This window comes from Propithecus coquereli, unplaced genomic scaffold, assembly GCF_000956105.1.
Source record: "Propithecus coquereli isolate 6110/MARCELLA unplaced genomic scaffold, Pcoq_1.0 Scaffold133, whole genome shotgun sequence".
NCBI lineage: Eukaryota > Metazoa > Chordata > Mammalia > Primates > Indriidae > Propithecus > Propithecus coquereli.
The window spans coordinates 2237107-2255521 of NW_012137525.1; the positions used below are offsets into that span (position 1 = coordinate 2237107).

The following is an 18415-nucleotide window of genomic DNA, read 5'->3' on the forward strand; positions in this document are numbered from 1 at the left end:
ATGAAAAAGTAAATAAATAAAAACATATATACATACATAGTAAATTAATTAATAAGTAAACTAACAATGACTTAAAAGCACTTCTCTGGTTCTGACACTAGTATAGCTAGTATATATCAGTCAGGGCCAACAGAAAACAGATTACAAATTCATACGGGTTAATTCAGAAGAGTTTAGTAAAAGGATTATTAACAAAATTGTGACCAGTGTTAAGGAAACTCACCAAGGAATGGTGAAGCACCCTGGGGCTAGCAACCACTGAGAGGAGATGATAAAGGGACTAGAAGCTGAGGCAGATCTAGAGCTCCTGGACAAGGCAGTAGCTTTTGTTAAAGGAACTCAGCCACAAACAGACAGGAACATTCTCTTTTCACCTTCTGATACACTGCTGCTTTCTCCTCTGGTATTAATATAATCTAACCAGAAAGAAGACTAGAAAGTCTTATGAACGTATTGCTGAGAGGTCAGCCTGGGACACATAAGCGGGACTGGGAAGGCTTGAGAGCAGACCTCTAAGGTCACGCATAACATACTGCCCAGTCAGTTCTACATTTTGGGAGAAGTAAAGATTTTCTTTTTAGCCACCTACCATCTACCACAGAGTGCGAGCATATTGACTCTACTTGTTCAATCAGGTGTGGCCAACAGGCGGCTGAGGCAAGCTTCAGAAAAATGATGATTTTTATCTGGCAGACACATCCACACTTTGGATATTACAGAAAGTTTTAAAAATCTAAAAGCCTGTTATTTAGAAGTAGTAATTTTATAAATGGATTCTGAATAACCTAAAAGGAGTCTGTGTTACTTTAAATAGTGGGCAATTTTCTCCCTTCTTTTTGGTAAGGGTGGGATTAGCTTTGCAGTTTCACTGATTCACAAAATCACAGTGCGGGAACGGGCCTTCGGCCACCATATAGCCCATCGACTGAGTAAAAACCTTGCACTTACTCTCAGGACTGCTGAGAGCTGCCTTATTCTATAGGTACTGCATATAAATTTGCCCTGCGGTTTCAGTATGAACCGATTTGTGGAATATGTTGAAAATTAACTTTCTGCCAAGAAAAAATATCAATATATGGCATTTTATGTTCACAATTTTTGGTATGGTTATCAGTCAGGGTTCATTAGAATCACAAAATCTGGATGGCTTTTAGAGTTTTTCAGCTGTCTCCTTCTCTCCATCACCACTGCCCACCCCATCACACACACGGCTTACAGAGGAGAAAACCGAGTCCCAGAAAGTTTAAGACTTGTTCGACAATTTGTAGCCACGAGTGTATAGGTTTCTCAGTTCTTAATACTTTTTCTCCTAATTGTTCATCACTTAAGTTCTTGTCGATTCAGCCAGTTTTCAGACTATTGTAAAGCTAGTAGCTTTATATTCAAGTTTTATATCACCATTCTGGAGAGCAATCCTAAAACAGAAGGCTGCAGTAGTTAACAACTAGCATTCTAAAGTAAAATAAGAATCAGGCATAAAGAAATTGACTGTGCTATACTATTAAGAAATGTAATTTTCTACTCAACAGTTTTTATTTTAAAGATGGGAGGGTGTGTCAGAAAAGTTTGAGTTTAGGAAAAAAATCAGAAAGCCACTTTAAGAAGTATTATTCATTACGATCTGAAATGCTAAGGCTGAATTTATACAGAGAGTTAAAAGAAAAAATGAAGCTGATAACAGAAATGAGAGAAAAATATGCCAATGTGTTAGTATTTCTAAGGGTTATTAGATTATTCCCTTCTTCATGTTTTACCCAGTTATTTTTATCCGTATGTATTTATGCCTGAAGTATGTGCTTTATGGCGTTATCTAGAAGTCGTATAGGTCTACTGTTTTTTGGCTTAGCCAAAAGAAATCTGTTTTAAATCCTAATTCTGCCTTATTCCCTCAGTAGTTTATTGGGCAGAATTTCCCACACTTCTTGGCAATGCCTCCACTGAAATTATTACTGATTTCCTTTGTCAGATATTCAACAAAACAAGGTGTGTTCAAATGGAAGATATTTTCAACAGTAGGCACTACAGCCACTAAATGTTTCTTGTATTACTTACAGCAGATTTCACCCTTGTTCCAAAATGTGTTGTGCCTTTGATATGATATTCAGATTCAGTTCTTTATTTTAGGAGGAGGTGCGCTGGCCAGGTAAAGCATTCCAGAGGTGGGGGTGGCGCACAGCAAAGCCCGGATCACAGACTGCACTTGTTGCAATCTGGAGATAGCTCTCTGCTCTTCCTCCACTCTACCTTTGACAGTTTCCCTCAGCCAGAAGGCCAGAAAAGTAAGTTTTCCACTTAATTTCTTCACCAGCTACACTTCCCCTGTGATCCTGGGGTGGGAAACTGGCTCCTAAGGTACCTTCCCCATACCCCCTTTACCCACAGATTGAGATAATTCAGTAAAATGATCCTTAAATGGACCGCCCAGAATTGCGTCACTGGTTACTTTAGGGAAGTCTCTTTCATGCTTCAGGTCCTGGCTTCCTTCAGCCTCATATGGACATTTTCTTTTTCATTTTTCCATTTTCCTTTTTTTACTGTAGCTAGAAGGGTTTACTTCCCTTGTTGGTGTTTCTGGTTGATTTCAAGGCAGGGGATTGTAATAAAACTGCCTTTACTTCCTCATGTGTAATTAGAAGTCACATACCTCATTTGGTAATAACTGCATGATATTCCACGTGTCATAAAACAAATTTAGTTAAATTGGCTTTATTTGCTATTCCAGAATTGGGCAACACTTCATTCCATAAAATAGAATGAGTGGTCTGATGAGATGGGAAGAGGAGTTTGGTTTTATAGACAGAAAAGGGCTGAAAAAAGCAGAAACAGAAAACAAAACTTGGATTGGTCATTTCAGACTTACCTTTCTTGTAAAGGTCAAAGCAGAGGGAACTTCCTTATCATGCTGTGTAGGACTGGCCTGTTCGTGGATTGGGCTATTATCTCTCTCTCTCCTGATCTCTCAGGTCATATAAACAACTTAGTTTCAGTTTAGGGACATGGAATTTTAGCACAAGTAATTGCATTTTGGTTTGGTCTGTTGGAGCCTTGTGCAGGAGCTCAGTGCAGACCAATGGCCTCCTACAAATTTTATTTAACATTCATAAAAGAGTTAAAACAGCAGGCTGAGACTTCTGTCCTTAGAAAGGCCTGCTCAGAGGGTTGGTCCTTGGCTGGCATCTGAGACGTTAACTGTCTAACAGTTCCCTACACTGATAGAAAATTTCCTGTAAATGATGAGAGTAAGGTTCACTGTACCTTAACCTATCTGTATAATTTGTTATACAATGCATTTAATTATCTTGTGAAGTTAGCCCTTCCTCTCTCTCTTTATTTTTCAGTATTTTCCTGGCTTATTTTGTAGGCTTATTTTTCCCTTCTAAATTTTATAGTAGGTACAATCAGTATACTTACTAAACGTTCTAGGCAAGCATACATCTATATATTTTTCTACTTTTCCAAGTCTGGTATTAAGTGCAGAACTTTAATAGTTAAGCTTATTTACATACTTTTGTTTTGTTTTGTTTGTTTACTATTGTAAATGTGATATTGTAATTTTTTCCAATTATAATATTGATATTTAACTTATTGTTTGCATCAAGGGAATATATTAATTTTTTAATATTATCTTTGTGTTCGTCTACCTTACTGAATTTTTTTTATTGCTTATATTTTCAATTGAGTCTATTGAGTTTTCCAGTAGATAATCATAACATCTAGAGGGAAAAAAAAATCTTGATTTTGCCACCTGCTTTCCAATATTCATTTCTTTCTCTTTTCCGGTACATTGACTAGTAAGTAATAGATCCGTGTTAACTAACAGTTAACTAACAGTGGAGCTAATATGCTGTCTTGTCTCATCTTTTAACTTTAAAGGGAACGCTTCTAATGTTTCACAATTGAGCATTGTGCTGGCTTTCAGTTTTATGTCTCTTTGGCTATCTCTCTATATAAAAATTGATCTATATCAGTTCTTCTATCAGTTCATTATTTCAACAACTTCTAGCGTAATATGGGCCCTGCACAATTTCGATGTATGGATTAAAGTCTTCCTTAACTTCAAGAAAGTCTTATCTTTGTATTTTGTTTTGTTTTTTTTAAATTTTTTTGGTTCTTTCTTCAGAAACATCAGACTTTCATATAGTAATCTTCTTTGTTTCCATATTCATTGTCTCTTTGAAAAATTAGTTTACTTGATGTTCTCAAACTGTTCTCTATTATCTCTTACTCTTCCCACTACCAATTATTTTTCCACTTTCTGTTGCTTCTAATATGAATTATATTTCTGGTATCATTTTCTAATTCTCCTTCATTTCTTTTCCGAGCTCTGTTAGATCACTTTAAAACTCATTGCATTTTCTTATCTCTTTGTTGAATACTGAAATTCTTTCTGTTTTGGGTTCAGAAAACCATATTTTCTTTAATATCTTTGGTTTCCTAGAGAAATGTTTGGCATATTTTCCTACAAATTCTTGGCCTTAAGTCTCTGCTGAAGCCTGGCTGGAAGTCACTGGTTCACAGGGAAGCCTTCTGTGTCCTAGTGTGTGTGTAGTGATTTAGAATTCTCTCCCACTGGTTGTCAAAACTTTCATCCTTCAATCTGTCAAGCTGATAGGCTTTTGCTGCTAATAACGGCATATTGGGTTTCCTCTTTCAGGCCTGCCTGTTGTGCTACTCTGATTTCAAACAGGACTCAAGTGTGCTTCTGCAGCCCTTTTCCCAGACACAGACCATGCCACACTCAGCAGGTGTCACTGACTTGCCCCTCAGAAAGCTCAGGCTACTCTAAAATATTTTGAGTGTTCATGAAAGCTGACAAGATGTAATACCCCTATAAGTTTCCTTACTCAGATAGGTCTAATTTCACCACATTGACCAAATTTCTGTATCAGTCATGGTTTGGGACTGTGACCATTTCCTATTGTCATAAAAAAATGGACTTTTGCTTGTGTGTTTCATTCTTATTGATTTTGGTCTGTTTGAAAGCAGAAAACAGGGCAGATCTATCATCTTTAACTTGGATATTTCAGCAGTAACTCTGCTAAAATTATTTTCATTTGCCTCTGAACTGATTCTCAAAGATTCTTAGGTTTATTTAGCTAAATTCACTTGCTATAATAAGACTTTTTGAGCCTTAGTAAATAATTTTTATCCTCTTACATAATAAAGTAGTTTCTGAATTTGATGGAAGATAAAATATTTTAAATTTAATCAAGTTCTTGATTTGTAGCCCTGTGCTTTGGTGATGCAATTGATTCATTCTTCACCTTCATTGGCTTTGCTAATATCATGAAGTAACATTTGGGCAAAATAGGTCAAAACACCTGATTTTTTTGTCACTTCTTCACGGGACTTTAACTTTCTTAATCATATATGCTAATTCATATATAAGAAAATATTAATAACCAATTTAATTGTTTTATGTTAAGTTTAATCCACACCTTAATAAGTCAAACATGGAACTATTTTGATTAAAGTAATTATATACACACACCTTAATAAGTCAAACATGGAACTATTTTGATTAAAGTAATTATATATGATACTTCCAGTGGGATGTAAGCACCTGACAAATGTTTAGGTTGGTGTAAACGTAATTGCAGTTTTAGCATCGTTGAAATTTGCTCTTTGATAGTGGAATACATTCTTCAATAAATGTTGTTATGTTATACATCAATTTAATGACCATTTCTCCCTTCATGTTTTTTTACCAATGACTTATTACTTGGTGTTTTATATATTATATTATACATTATATTTTATATCTATTTTAGACTATGGAAATGATGTTAGACCAAAAGCAAATTTCCTTTTTCAAATTCAAAATAGGTCATAAAGCCACAGGGACAACTCAGAACATCAACAACACATTTGGCCCGGGAAACTCTAACAAATGTACAGTGCAGTGGTGGTTGAAGAAGTTTTGCAAAGGAGATGAGAGCCTTGAAGATGAGGGACAGAGTGGCTGGCCATCAGAAGTTGACAACGACCAACTGAGAGCAATCTTCAAGGCTGATCCTCTTACAAATGCATGTGAAGTTGCCAAAAAACTCAAAGGCAACCATTCTACTGTCATTTAGCATTTGAAGCAAATTGGAAAGGAGAAAAAGCTCAATAAGTGGGTGCCTCATGAGCTGACCGAAAATTTAAAAAATCATTGTTTTGAAGTGCCGTCTTCTCTTCTTGTACACAACAACAATGAACCATTTCTCAATAGGATTGTGATGTTGATGAACAGTGTATTTTATACGACAATCGGCAACGATCGGCCCGTGGTTGGACCGAGAAGCTCCAAAGCACAACTTGCACCAAAAAAGGTCATGGTCACTGTTTGGTGGTCTGCTGCCGGTCTGATCCACTACAGCTTTCTGAATCCCAGTGAAACCATTACAATTGAGAGGTATGCTCAGCAAATGGATGAGATGCACTGAAAATTGCAATGCCTGCAGCTGGCATTGGTCAACAGAAAGGGCCCAATTCTCCATGACAATGCCTGACCACACGTCACACAACCAACACTTCAAAAGTTGAATGACTTGGGCTACAAAGTTTTGCCTCAATCGCCATATTCACCTGACCTCTCGCCAACCGACTACCACTTCTTCAAGCATCTGGACAACTTTTTTCAGGGAAAACGCTTCCACAACCAGCAGGGTGCAGAAAATGCTTTCCAAGAGTTCATAGAATCCCAAAGCATGGATTTTTATGCTACAGGAATAAACGAACCTATTTCTTGTTGGCAAAAATGTATTGATTGTAACGGTTCCTATTTTGATTAATAAAGATGTGTTTGAGCCTAGTTGTAATGATTTAAAATTCATGGTCCAAAACAGCAATTACTTTTACAACAACCTAATAATCTGCACATTTTTAAATATATTTGCTTAATTCCAACAATTGGATGAGAATATTAGGCTCTGTGCAATGGTAGCTACTATCTTAATTACACTTTTAATTGAGTAGTCAACATTAAATTAAATGTCTACAGAACGCTAACCCAGTGACAGCAGGAGACAACTCAAGTTGTCTTGGAGGCTCATTCAACCACTTGATAGGAGGCAAGTAACTAATATAACCATAATATTTCAGGGAAAGAGAACATGAAATCACTGGAATAAGGATAGTTAGCAAAGAACAAAGTGGAGATTTAGTCAAAAATACACATGTCACAGAATCACACGTACACACATACACATAAACACACACACGCAGCCTTAAGGAGTTGTAGGGAACCTGGAGAATGATGGCAGAACAGACAGCCATTAGCAAGGCCTGGGGAAATGGAATGATGGGACCAGAATGCAGAAAGAGCAAATTACTGTACAGCTGAAATAAAATACAATTGAATGAGTACAAAGAGGGAAGAGAGTGACAAATATCCTAAAAATAGCAACCAGAACAATGCTATGATGAGAGAAAGTCATCTTAAACAGATAAATTGTTTGCTTTATTTACTCATTTATTTAAACTATATCATGTTCCAAAAAGGCATTATGCCAGATTTCAAAATGCATACATAGCAAAAATCACCAGATAAGAATGAGTGAAGAAAAAATAATGAGGGTGAGAAAAAAGATAATGGTAATGAGATGTATTAATAAACAACATGCATTCCACACAGTCCTATTTAGGTTCCCAATAGCCAAAGTAAACAGGAAAATGTGGTCTGTAACAATAATTCCAGTGGCCATAAGAAAAACAATCCATCTGCTCACCAGAAGCACATGGGCTGATTCAGCGAAATTTAAATTATATGTTTTTGATCAAGAAAACAGACTGCATGATGGAGTAGATGACACTCTCAATGTCATTTCTACAATAAATATGATATAAATTTCTGAGTGATGTTACTATAACTTCTCAGTTCAGTTCAAATCATAACTACATAAATATTTCAGAAAAAGCAATTATGCAAATGATCCAGATAAGCCACTCCCAGATGGTCTGGTTTATCCAAGAGCAAAATTTAGAATATCCAGAGAACATGTCCTTTAGATAGTCCTCAATGAATATTATTTTCACAACAAATAAATCGTACAAGACAGTATTTCATAATATTGTCATTATCTACCCAAAGATACTTTGCCAAGTAATTTCTGTCTAGAAAATGCAGCCAATTAATTACATGTTTTCTAAACTAGGCTACTCATGATTAAATATCCTCCACTTACCTTACTTTCTGCTGATTCCCATTTTCTTCTCTGGAGGGAGTTATTCCATTACATAAAATGTGCAAGAAAATTATTCTTAGGTATAGCTCCCTGGGTTGTTGTTTACAGCAGATTTTGTTTATAGGGTAATTCTGAAAATGCTATAAACTTGGAAAGATTACAAGTGTGTCTTATTCTATTAACTCACTAAAGTATTTGAATTCAAAATCCCAATACTCCAGCCTCTAAGAATTTTTTTTCCCCCATTACAGGGAAAAACTACATGATCTCATGGAGAAGGAGCAGTATTTTTCATGGAGAATTGCTCATGCTCTCTAGACTTTGAAAGGAAAATTCAATTTAACTCTAGTAGTATAAGGCCCAAACATTAACACAGTAGAAACACCACCAAGAAACCCACACAAGCTCAGAAATCTTAAATTTGGGGGTAGCTTGGCCTAGGTTGCGCACTCTGTATTCCGGGAGTTGGTACTCTTGGTCCTGACAGAAAGACACTTACGGTTAATGCTAATAAAACGTTACCTCAAATCAGCAGCTTTCCCCGTCTTGTTAGTACACGTAACCTCTCGCGTCTGATACCCAATCTGGATGTCCCAGTATTTGTTCTCTTGTCGGTTCTGTCTGTTTCTGTTTCTCTTTTTCTTAATAAGTTCACGGGCCTCCGGATCCTTTACTCCTTTGCCTCGCTCTTTGTCCCGTTCTTTATTCTTCCCACGCCTCCTCGCTTGCCTGACTTGTCGCGAGTGGGGCACTGAACACGTGCTCCAGGGCCCCACGTGCAAGCTGTACATGAGCTCCTCCGCTTCGCACGGCCCGGACTGGCACACCTGAAACTCCGTCAGGTTCGGACAGCCGGAGCCTCCGAACCGCGGCGGCGCCACGACGTGGCGGGTCCGGTGCTGGAGCCCGCTGCCGCAGGTCTTGGAGCATTCGGACCAGGCGGAAAACTCAGACACGATGCAGTCTTGCTGGCAAGGGATGAGGCACGCCTGCTCCAGGAGAGGCTTGGGCTCGAAGTACTCACAGATGATGTCCTCCGCGGGAATGTCTTTGTCCTTCTGGACGCACGTTATCTCTCTCACCTGAATGCCTTCTTCCCCCTTAGTGCACTCAAGGGGTTTCTCCAGGCTTCTTGAAATCACGGGCTGACACTGATTCCAGGGTCCCAGCCTCCAGTCGTACAACTCTTTGTGCCAGTCACAAACTTTGAAACAATTTTGCTGGTTGTTGGGTCTTTCGGCCTGCTTGCAGTTGGTGTGCAACGTCGTCCAGCCCTCCGCGTGCGCGCACCACACCGCCCTGGTTTGGATGCCTCCTAGACCGCATTCATCTCCCATGCATCGGCCCCACGGACCTACAAAACAGCGCAGGGGTTAACATTGCTAGTTCAAGAAAACTACAAGTTACTTCAAGTTACTTCATTCCGGAAAGGCCTTTCAAGACCTAGTACATTAACTTCCCCTAAGTGTTATAAAGTAGGTCTCTAAACGCGAAAGTTGGAAAGTAATGATCTACACTAAGTATTTTTGCGAAAGGGGAACTGTGTCACAGAGTCTATATAAGGTAACTGCTGCGATAATTTCGCTTTGGGTCCTTTGGGGATTACTGAAAGTTTGCTTTTATTCATTTCCTTATTTTAGGTAGTTAGAAATCCTTGCTCATAAAGGACATCAGAAATTAGTCACAGTGAAAACCCATTACTCTTGCCTCACCAACCATCAAATCCATTTCAATAACTGGCAAAGAAAATGGCCCCTTGTGAAGACCTTCTCCTGCAGGGTTTTCTTTTCCTGGGCAATTAACTATTTTGTAGAACTTGCTGTCTTCTACCTAATTTTTTATTTCCATAGACTATGACTGCAAGGGTCTAATAGTTGCATATTATGTGTGCTGACAGAACTTAAAGTGTTGTTCACTTTCTGATTACCAAAGCTGGGAAGTGATAATCATTTAAGCACATTTTGCCTTCATATTTACAAAAAATTATTTTTTCTCATTTCCCCAGTGAGGTATAGAGATGCGTAAGGGAATTTAAATTCAACTAAAAGATTATTGCATTTTTTTGAACATCGAGGGGGTATGTGGTGTTCTATCAATTTATTCATTTCTTAAATGTGAACTATTTGGTATTATAGAGCTGTTTTGAGATTCTTAAATCAGTGGCTTAAGTGTGAAATGTGGGCTTTTTTCCTTAGAATTCTGTTTAGAATAGATGTAAACCTTATATTTGCATATATCTTTTTCTTAGGTAGATGATACGATTTTCAATTCTGTAACAGAAAATCTCAATTTGAAAAATTGAGAATTATATTATTTTGGAATTATAAGGAAAATTAAAGATCATATGATTACATGATTATCAAAATGTGTTCCACAAATTTGAGGAATTGTTTGATGTGCCCTAGAGCCATTTCCAAAGGTGTGTGGGAAGGTGAGGGCTAGCATGTAGGTTGGGCTTTAGCACCCCCGCTTCACACTCCTGCCCCCTCTATCATTGCTGCTCCTATAAGAAAAGCTCTATTTTTATTATTTATTTTTATTCACATGGAGATTATGCATAATATTTGTCTGCAAAAGGCTTCTGCTGTGGAAAAGTGAAAACGGCTGAAGTAAGCACAGGGATTCACTCTACGAATAAGAAAAACTAGAGAAAAGAAGGGAAAGTGATTTACCAAGTTCAAATATTTAATGAATAACAAAGCCATTGTGGATAGATCATGATTCTTCTGACTTTCAGTCTTATGATTTATCTTAGAGATTTCAGGGCTTGAGCCTTAGATACTTTCTTCTGCACAAAACAATTGTTAGTCTACAAAGAATGAAATATGAAGAATGTGCTTATCATATTTAATCTAAACATTTAATTTAGTTTAACGAGAAGGATGTTTAAAATTTGATGATACTATCTTACTTACAAATGGCATAATGGAGCTATACATAGAAAAGAGACTTACTGTAAACATGCTAACTAATCATCATTGCATGGAAATAAATATTGGATATTAGGCATACCTATATCATTACTTTATAAAGTTCATATGTAAATAATTACAAGGACTTACAATGCATTTAGGGAAACAGTTTTCCCAAAGTATTGATGTCAAAACTTCATAAACCCAGTGGATTTGTTGCATCTGTTAACATGCAATACCTGATGATATTTTAATCTTATTTTTAATTTGTCAAAATATATATATATTTTTTTCACAAATCTGGTGATGCTTTCTTAGAGCTTTTCTAAATACTTAGTTTGGGAATCACAGAATGTAGGACCCTTCTCAATAAGGGAAACTTTTAATATGTATAAAATTTTAGAATTAATCACCACCTCTTTGGTATTTATTCTCTTTCCCCACTATGCTGGGATAAAACAGTAATCCTTATTTTCCACCCTGAACACAGTGTCTAAAAACTTATTTATATTAGATCCTTAAATTAGGAGTAAACTATATGCCACTAAATCTAAATTTCAAAATGTAAGTGTCTTACAATAACTCACAGTCTAAATCCCAGATGTAATTCAGGAGAACTTCTTTATATATTATTGTTTGCCAATCCTTGATATTAATTATGAAATTAGACTGATTATTGGATTGGGGCTATAAATTGTCTTTAGTTAAAATGAAAGATTTTTTATAGCATACTTATAAAGTTGACAATTAAAAATACTTAATTGTACATTTTAGGTAGGTTGCACTATTATTATTGGGTATGTTTTAAATAATGAAAATTAATATTCTGTTACAAAAATCTGAGTGTGCAAAATGTAAACTGACTTCAAGTCTGTGTGCTATTGCCAAGTAAGGAAAATGTATACCAAAAATAACCATTTTTTTCTAAAACACAACTATGAAACAGAACTATACTATGCACTTAACTCTTAAGTCTGAAATTTACCCAGAAAATTACCCTCGATAAGATAAGACTGGTGAAGATATTAAACTCTTACGAACCAAATTTTAGCAAAAAATCCTGGCTTGCTCCTAAGTTTATTCTAAAATAAAAGGGGATGATGGTTGCTTCAAAATGATTCATGGTTTACTGACATCAAATTAGGGAGAGTTCCCTTTTTACATACTTTCAAATCACCATGCTTGTTTCTCACATAATATCTAGCATACTTTTGATTAGTTTATTGAGTAATTGTTTGCCAAATATCTGTTTATCACATTAGACTGACTGCATGGCCCCTTGAAGATAAGTCCTTGTCTGTCTTCTCCAACAGTTACAGGCCATGAACACAGAACAAGCTCAATAATATTTACTGAATGGAGGAATAAAATCAGAAACCAAATCAAGAAATATTTAATAATTGCAATTAATTTGTGTTTCAATAGATGCTAATTGCACAGTTAATGAGGATAAAGACAAAATGCGTTTTTCATTAAGCCATTCCAATGTATCACTGCTTATTTAGAGATTTTGATTTTAATCTAGTTATTTGAAAACACAAGCAGATACCAGCAATATATTTTATAAATTTAAAATACAAATATACATTCAATTACAACCAGATCTGATAGTGCAATATTAAGAACGTCTAATTTTTCCATGTTACTTCTTTTAATATTATTACATATATTTTGGATAACTAAATATGCACATTTTTCTGAAATTGACATTGCTTTGGGGGCAGATTTTAGACTATCATCAACTATAGTATTCCTTACTAAAATATTCTCTTTGTCTTCTGAGATAGTTAAAAGCACATTTTTCAACAATTATTTTCAACTATATATAAAAATAAAATAAGATATTTTATTTCTACTCAAGATGTATAAATGCCTTAAGAAATAAAAAGAAAATAGCTCATGTAAAAGTTTAATAATGCTGGCCACTTATTTATGAAATCATGAATCAAATGTTCTTTTCCCACTTTGTAAAGAATAAAAGTGTACTTCTCAAATGGGCCAGATAGTATATTTTTATTTTTAGTTTTGGGAAACTGAATTTTCCCAGCCAGGGACATCTCTTTGAAGTCAGCTTCCTTATTGATTTCTCATAATGTTGACCCCACTACAGAGATAAGTTGATAAAAAATTACCATTTGAAATATAGAAATATTGAAAGGAGTTATTTCAAATTTAGAATTCATTAGGAAAGTAAGATAATGTTTACTTTGATATTCCTCATTGGATGTACACTAGTGTGTACCTCCTTTTACATAATGTTTAATTAAATAATTATATTTATAAAAGCTTTGCACTTCCACTAATGTAATGGAATGTTCCATCACATTCCATAGTTTGACAATGTCTTTTAACTTTCATGACTTGCTTTTGGATAACTTTCCTCAATTATTTTATTCAGAAAGGAGAGAGTTTGTAGACCTTAATATCCAAGGAATTACATGGTTGATGTCAATGCTAGCAGGAATAAAGAGATTGAATTCAAGAATACTATTTTATATACATTGATAATGAGTAAGAATTTCTAAAGTTTACTTAGAAAATGAGAAAAAACATACATTATACATACAAAAACATTTCAATTCGCTTTCCAATAATATTATCACGGATTCTTATTAACCAGCTATTCACAGATAACACTGTGGGGTTTATTTTATTCTGAGCGTATTTACATTGAGAACCAGAAGACAGCATAGCCGAGAAAACTCCATGGAGAGATATAAAAATATCTGCTAAGACTAAAGAAAAAGACTAAAATGCATGAAAACACCAGCAAAAGCAGAGGTGAAAATATAATCACGATTGAAGCTAAGAAAACCTCATCCACCTTGCAGGCTTTCACTGCTCTTATCTTTTCATTGCACCTTGAGCATTGCACATGTGTCCAATAAACCAACCTCTTGAAAGATCAGATCTTCACCACTGTACACTGGATGAAAGGCTGTCTACTTCTGCCCTCCAAGCAGTCTTGACATAATCACACATGCAATAGAAAGAGGACCACATCTAAAACTGCTGTTGACACTAAGAATCGTTAACCCAATTAGCTACCATGTTGCAAGGTGTGCAAATGTTTTAAAGTGCAATTTTAAAGAACAATATGCAAACTCTATTAAGGAAAACGTGAAGTCCTCTATCAAGTACGATATGAGAATGTGATAGTTAACAGCAAATGTCTCCACATGAATGTTGAAATTCAGCCCTACATCTTACATTGCTAAGAGTGGGAGGTGGTAGTAGTGGGCTGGGGAGGGAGAATGTTTGGTTTTTGACAAGAACAGTAAGAATTTCAATTGGTTTGAGACTTGCTTCTTTTATTGTTCTTGTTCATGATTATTTAAAGGGAACTTGAAATCTAATTGAACAAAACAAACAATAGGCAGCTTTCTACTTAAGGCGTTGGATAATATCCTCTTTTCAATAGAACTGTATTCTTGCATACAGATTTGTAGGATTGTGTTTATTTGGTACCATGCAAAATGCTTCTAGTATGTGGGTCAATAAATATGTGTAGAACACTTCGCTTGGCATATTTTATGCAAATCCAGAAAGAAACACTGGATGCCTTCTTCCACTAAAAAGAAATTAAAGCAACTGTTTTATACATTCAAAATATTTATGTAATTGATAGACTCAAAATACAAATATTTTCATTTGGAATCAATGTAAAATTATACAAAACTGTGACAAAAAAACTTTAAATGAGTGCTATTTGACTTAGTTTTCCTTAGGCTAGTGCTCTAAATATAATTATGCACTAACTTCCCCAAAATGTTGATAAAATAATGAATTTACTTTTATTCCTGCTAAAGAGGATTTTATAACGTGCATATTCTCTTCATATCGTTCAAAACTCTCTCTTTATTTCAGTCTACAAAAGATGGCCTTTTAAATTTAAAATTCATATTTTCCCCACCATATTCAACAGTGGCTTCTCTAAAACTATTTTTTATATGTCAAGGGCATGAGAACAATAAAAGGTTGAGTCTATAAAAGGCCACATTATTGACAGGTGGCCAATAACTGTTCCAAAGTGCCTTATAAAAGATAAACACTATAAAAGGAGCATGCGAAAATTATGCAGATTACTTTTTGTCCTTGTTTGCTATAAAATTCTCAAATGAGCCAGTTTCTTGTTTTACTAAATATGTTTGCATCCTTCAAATGAAATAATGTGTTTCCCCCCACCCTGGTTTTGGTTATGGGAACAGCACAACCTACTTTACCAAGATTGAGGAGCACACAAACAGCTTAATAATATACTAAATTCTGTCTTTTTGAATGCTATGCAATATCCTAGTTTAAAATTCACATTTAAAAGAACTAAAAAAAAAAATTGTATTTGTTTTACCTCAAGCAAAGCACTGTAATAAAATTAGAAATTACTTTTAAAAAATAAGAAGAAAATGCCTTATGAATTCCATAAACTAAAGATAACTAGTCTTCATATTTTGTTGTCATTCTATTTAAAAATATATTTAAATAAATTTGGGATTATGCTACACATTGTTTTATAATCTGATATTTTACTTCACACTATGCTATAAAAATAGTTCCCTTTCAATAAATACACACACACACACACACACACACCAAGATTGAACCTACTAGACAGTTACTTAATCTCCTTTGCTCTTCATATTCTCACATTTAGATCTCTATTATGGTTGTGTAGCACTTTGTTCTAACAATTTACCAGGATTTATCTAATTTGTGGACATTTAGGTCTTCCCAAATTGTTTCCAGTATTTTAAACAATGCTACAATGAACATCCATTGTTGTACATTGGTCAGATAATTTAGTCAACAGCTTTGCAAATTTTCAAGCTTTCGATTCATGTAGTATTGCAAAGATGCCCACCAAATGTACCAGTTTGCTCTCCTACCAGCAATTTATGAGCACATCCTACCCCACCCCTCATATCTGCAGACTGCTATTTCTTCAAATCTGAGCTCCTCTTAGGGGAATCCCATGTGCTTATTTTCTCCAGTGATCCATCCATTGACTGTTTTTGACTAAACAGATAGTCTTTATTCCTTTAACTTCAATTGTATATTGTGAAGAAAGATCTCAAAGCTTCTGGAGAATTGATAATATTCTTCCTTTGCTTCAAGCACTGAAATATCATTTTGTTTATTTTGTACTCATTTAATCATTTCAAAGGATTTTTTCTGTGGATAGAAGCAAACATGTGGGCTTAAATATCTATCTTGAAATATTCCCATAGATTGGTGACTTGAATGCCTAGCATACTGTGCCATTCAAAACTATACTAATTGACCAGGTGCCATGGCTCACACCTGTAATCCTAGCACTCTAGGAGGCCAAGGCAGAAGAATCACTTGAGGTCCGGAGTTTGAGACCAGCCTGACCCCATCTCCACTAAAAACAGAAAAAATTAGCTGGTTGTGGTGACACTCCTGTAGTCCCAGCTGCTCGGGAGGCTGAGGCAGGAGGATCGAATGAGCCCAGGAGTTTGAGATTGCTGTGAGCTAGGCTGATGCCATGGCACTCTAGGCCAGGCAATAGAGCAAGACTATATCTCAAAATAAATAAATAAATTATACTAATTGATTTAAGTATAAATACATGCTTTGCCTGGTAGACCCATTTATATTGATTTGTGAACACATATACACAAAATTAATTTTGAATATTTATTGACCTAAAATATATTAAAATTACTTTTTAAAGAAAATCAGAAAGAAACCTCATAGCTTCTTTGTAATTTAATTTAATTTAATTTAATTTTAATTTGAAGTGTAACTCTTAAATGACAAATCAGTTTGGTGGATAAGGAGAGATCACTGTGGAAGTCAAGCTGAGCTTTCATCTTCAACAAGTAATTAAACTTTAATAAGAAATTATATAAGAATGTCAAATCAAATGTACAAAATTAGAACAAATGCTTTAAATCTGATGAAAAAAATGAGTGGGGAATCAGTGACTAGGATAGCAGGGTTTATAGTTACTAAATACAATAGTCTGTTTTTAGAACCTATGATGTTAGACAGTCTTAAGAAAATTACTAACCTCGTTGGGTCCTGTTTTCCCATTTGTAAATATGATATAATATGAACCATGACATTGACTCCCATCATATCATAATACTACTGAACCATAAGCTAAGTATCAATATTATGGGAAATATTTGTCATGAAGTTATGAAATACCTTATCTCACACAAAAAGATTCATGTTCTTACGTGACAATATTTTAAAGTCTGCATATATCAGTGATAATTTATTTAGGCTAGACTTTATTAAAGTGAAAAACTGGGTCAAGGGATTTGATAATTTTAAGGATTTTAATTACATATTGCCCAATTGATTTTTCAAAGAAATGTGGAAATCTACATCTCACCACTCTACTCTGATTAGCATTATTATAATTTCTTTGTTAATTTGAAAAATACACACAAATCCACTGTTGTTTTAATTGAGTGTTCATTACATATGATTTTTAACATAATTATTTTCTCTTCTGTGAGTTATTTGTTCAATTAGTTTCTCTATTTTCCAGCAGTCTCATAGACTTTTATTTTTATATCAATATCTTTATTTGAGATATAAACATTTTGTATGAATATTAAAATGTATTTTCTCTTGGTGTTTTAAGTCATTTTTGTTTATGATATTTTCTGTGTTTAGTATGTAGATTTTCACTAACATAATCATATGTTTCTTTCATTGCTTTTAGGCTGAAATATATTTTTAAATATGGTGAGTCATAAATATACATGTACGTTAAAAGTTTCATCTTCTTTACAGATTTATTCTAAAAAATATGTTAAATCCATCAGAAATTTATTTTGAGTATATTATAAGGTAAACTTCTGAAAATTTTTCTATGCAGTTAGATAATTTTACCAAGAATACACATAGTTATGATTTAAGAATATCTCTATGCCTCAAAACATGGCAATGAGAGGTGTCTTAAATAAGGCATCCTTAGATTACATTGCTATATGTTATTTTATGGCTACATTTTATTTATTATTTATGTAGTGTACGGTGTGTTTTCACATATATGATCTCATTTGATCTTCACATCGAGTGCTAGAAATGAAGCACAAATAAGATTATGTTATTCTGTCTAGTAGGTTCAGTCTTTGTAGACCTGAAGAAAACATAAAGCTGTCAATCCCTCATATATTTCCATTGTTTCATTTCATGCAGTTAAACAACCAAAAAAAGAAAAGTTGTATAAGCTGCATCTGAGCAATTGAGATAGAGAATTTATGGTGCCATAATGAAATGTCCCATTGAAATAAGGGGATGCCAACACCAATTTCTTAGGGAAAAGAATTCTTCAGGATAATAGATTGCTAATTCAGT

The 18415-nt window shown here is 34.8% G+C and overlaps 1 protein-coding gene across 1 annotated transcript in view; it reads right to left on the reverse strand.

Annotated features, from left to right (window-relative positions):
- Window positions 1-9896, reverse strand: part of THSD7A (thrombospondin, type I, domain containing 7A) — a 330982-nt gene extending 321086 nt beyond the window's left edge. The window contains exons 1-2 of the mRNA XM_012638737.1: window positions 9881-9896; window positions 8691-9522 (exon numbers count right to left, since the gene is read on the reverse strand). Coding sequence (XP_012494191.1) covers window positions 8691-9522; window positions 9881-9896 — 848 coding nt within the window. The remainder of the gene's footprint in view (window positions 1-8690; window positions 9523-9880) is intronic.
- Window positions 9897-18415: the final 8519 nt, after the last annotated feature.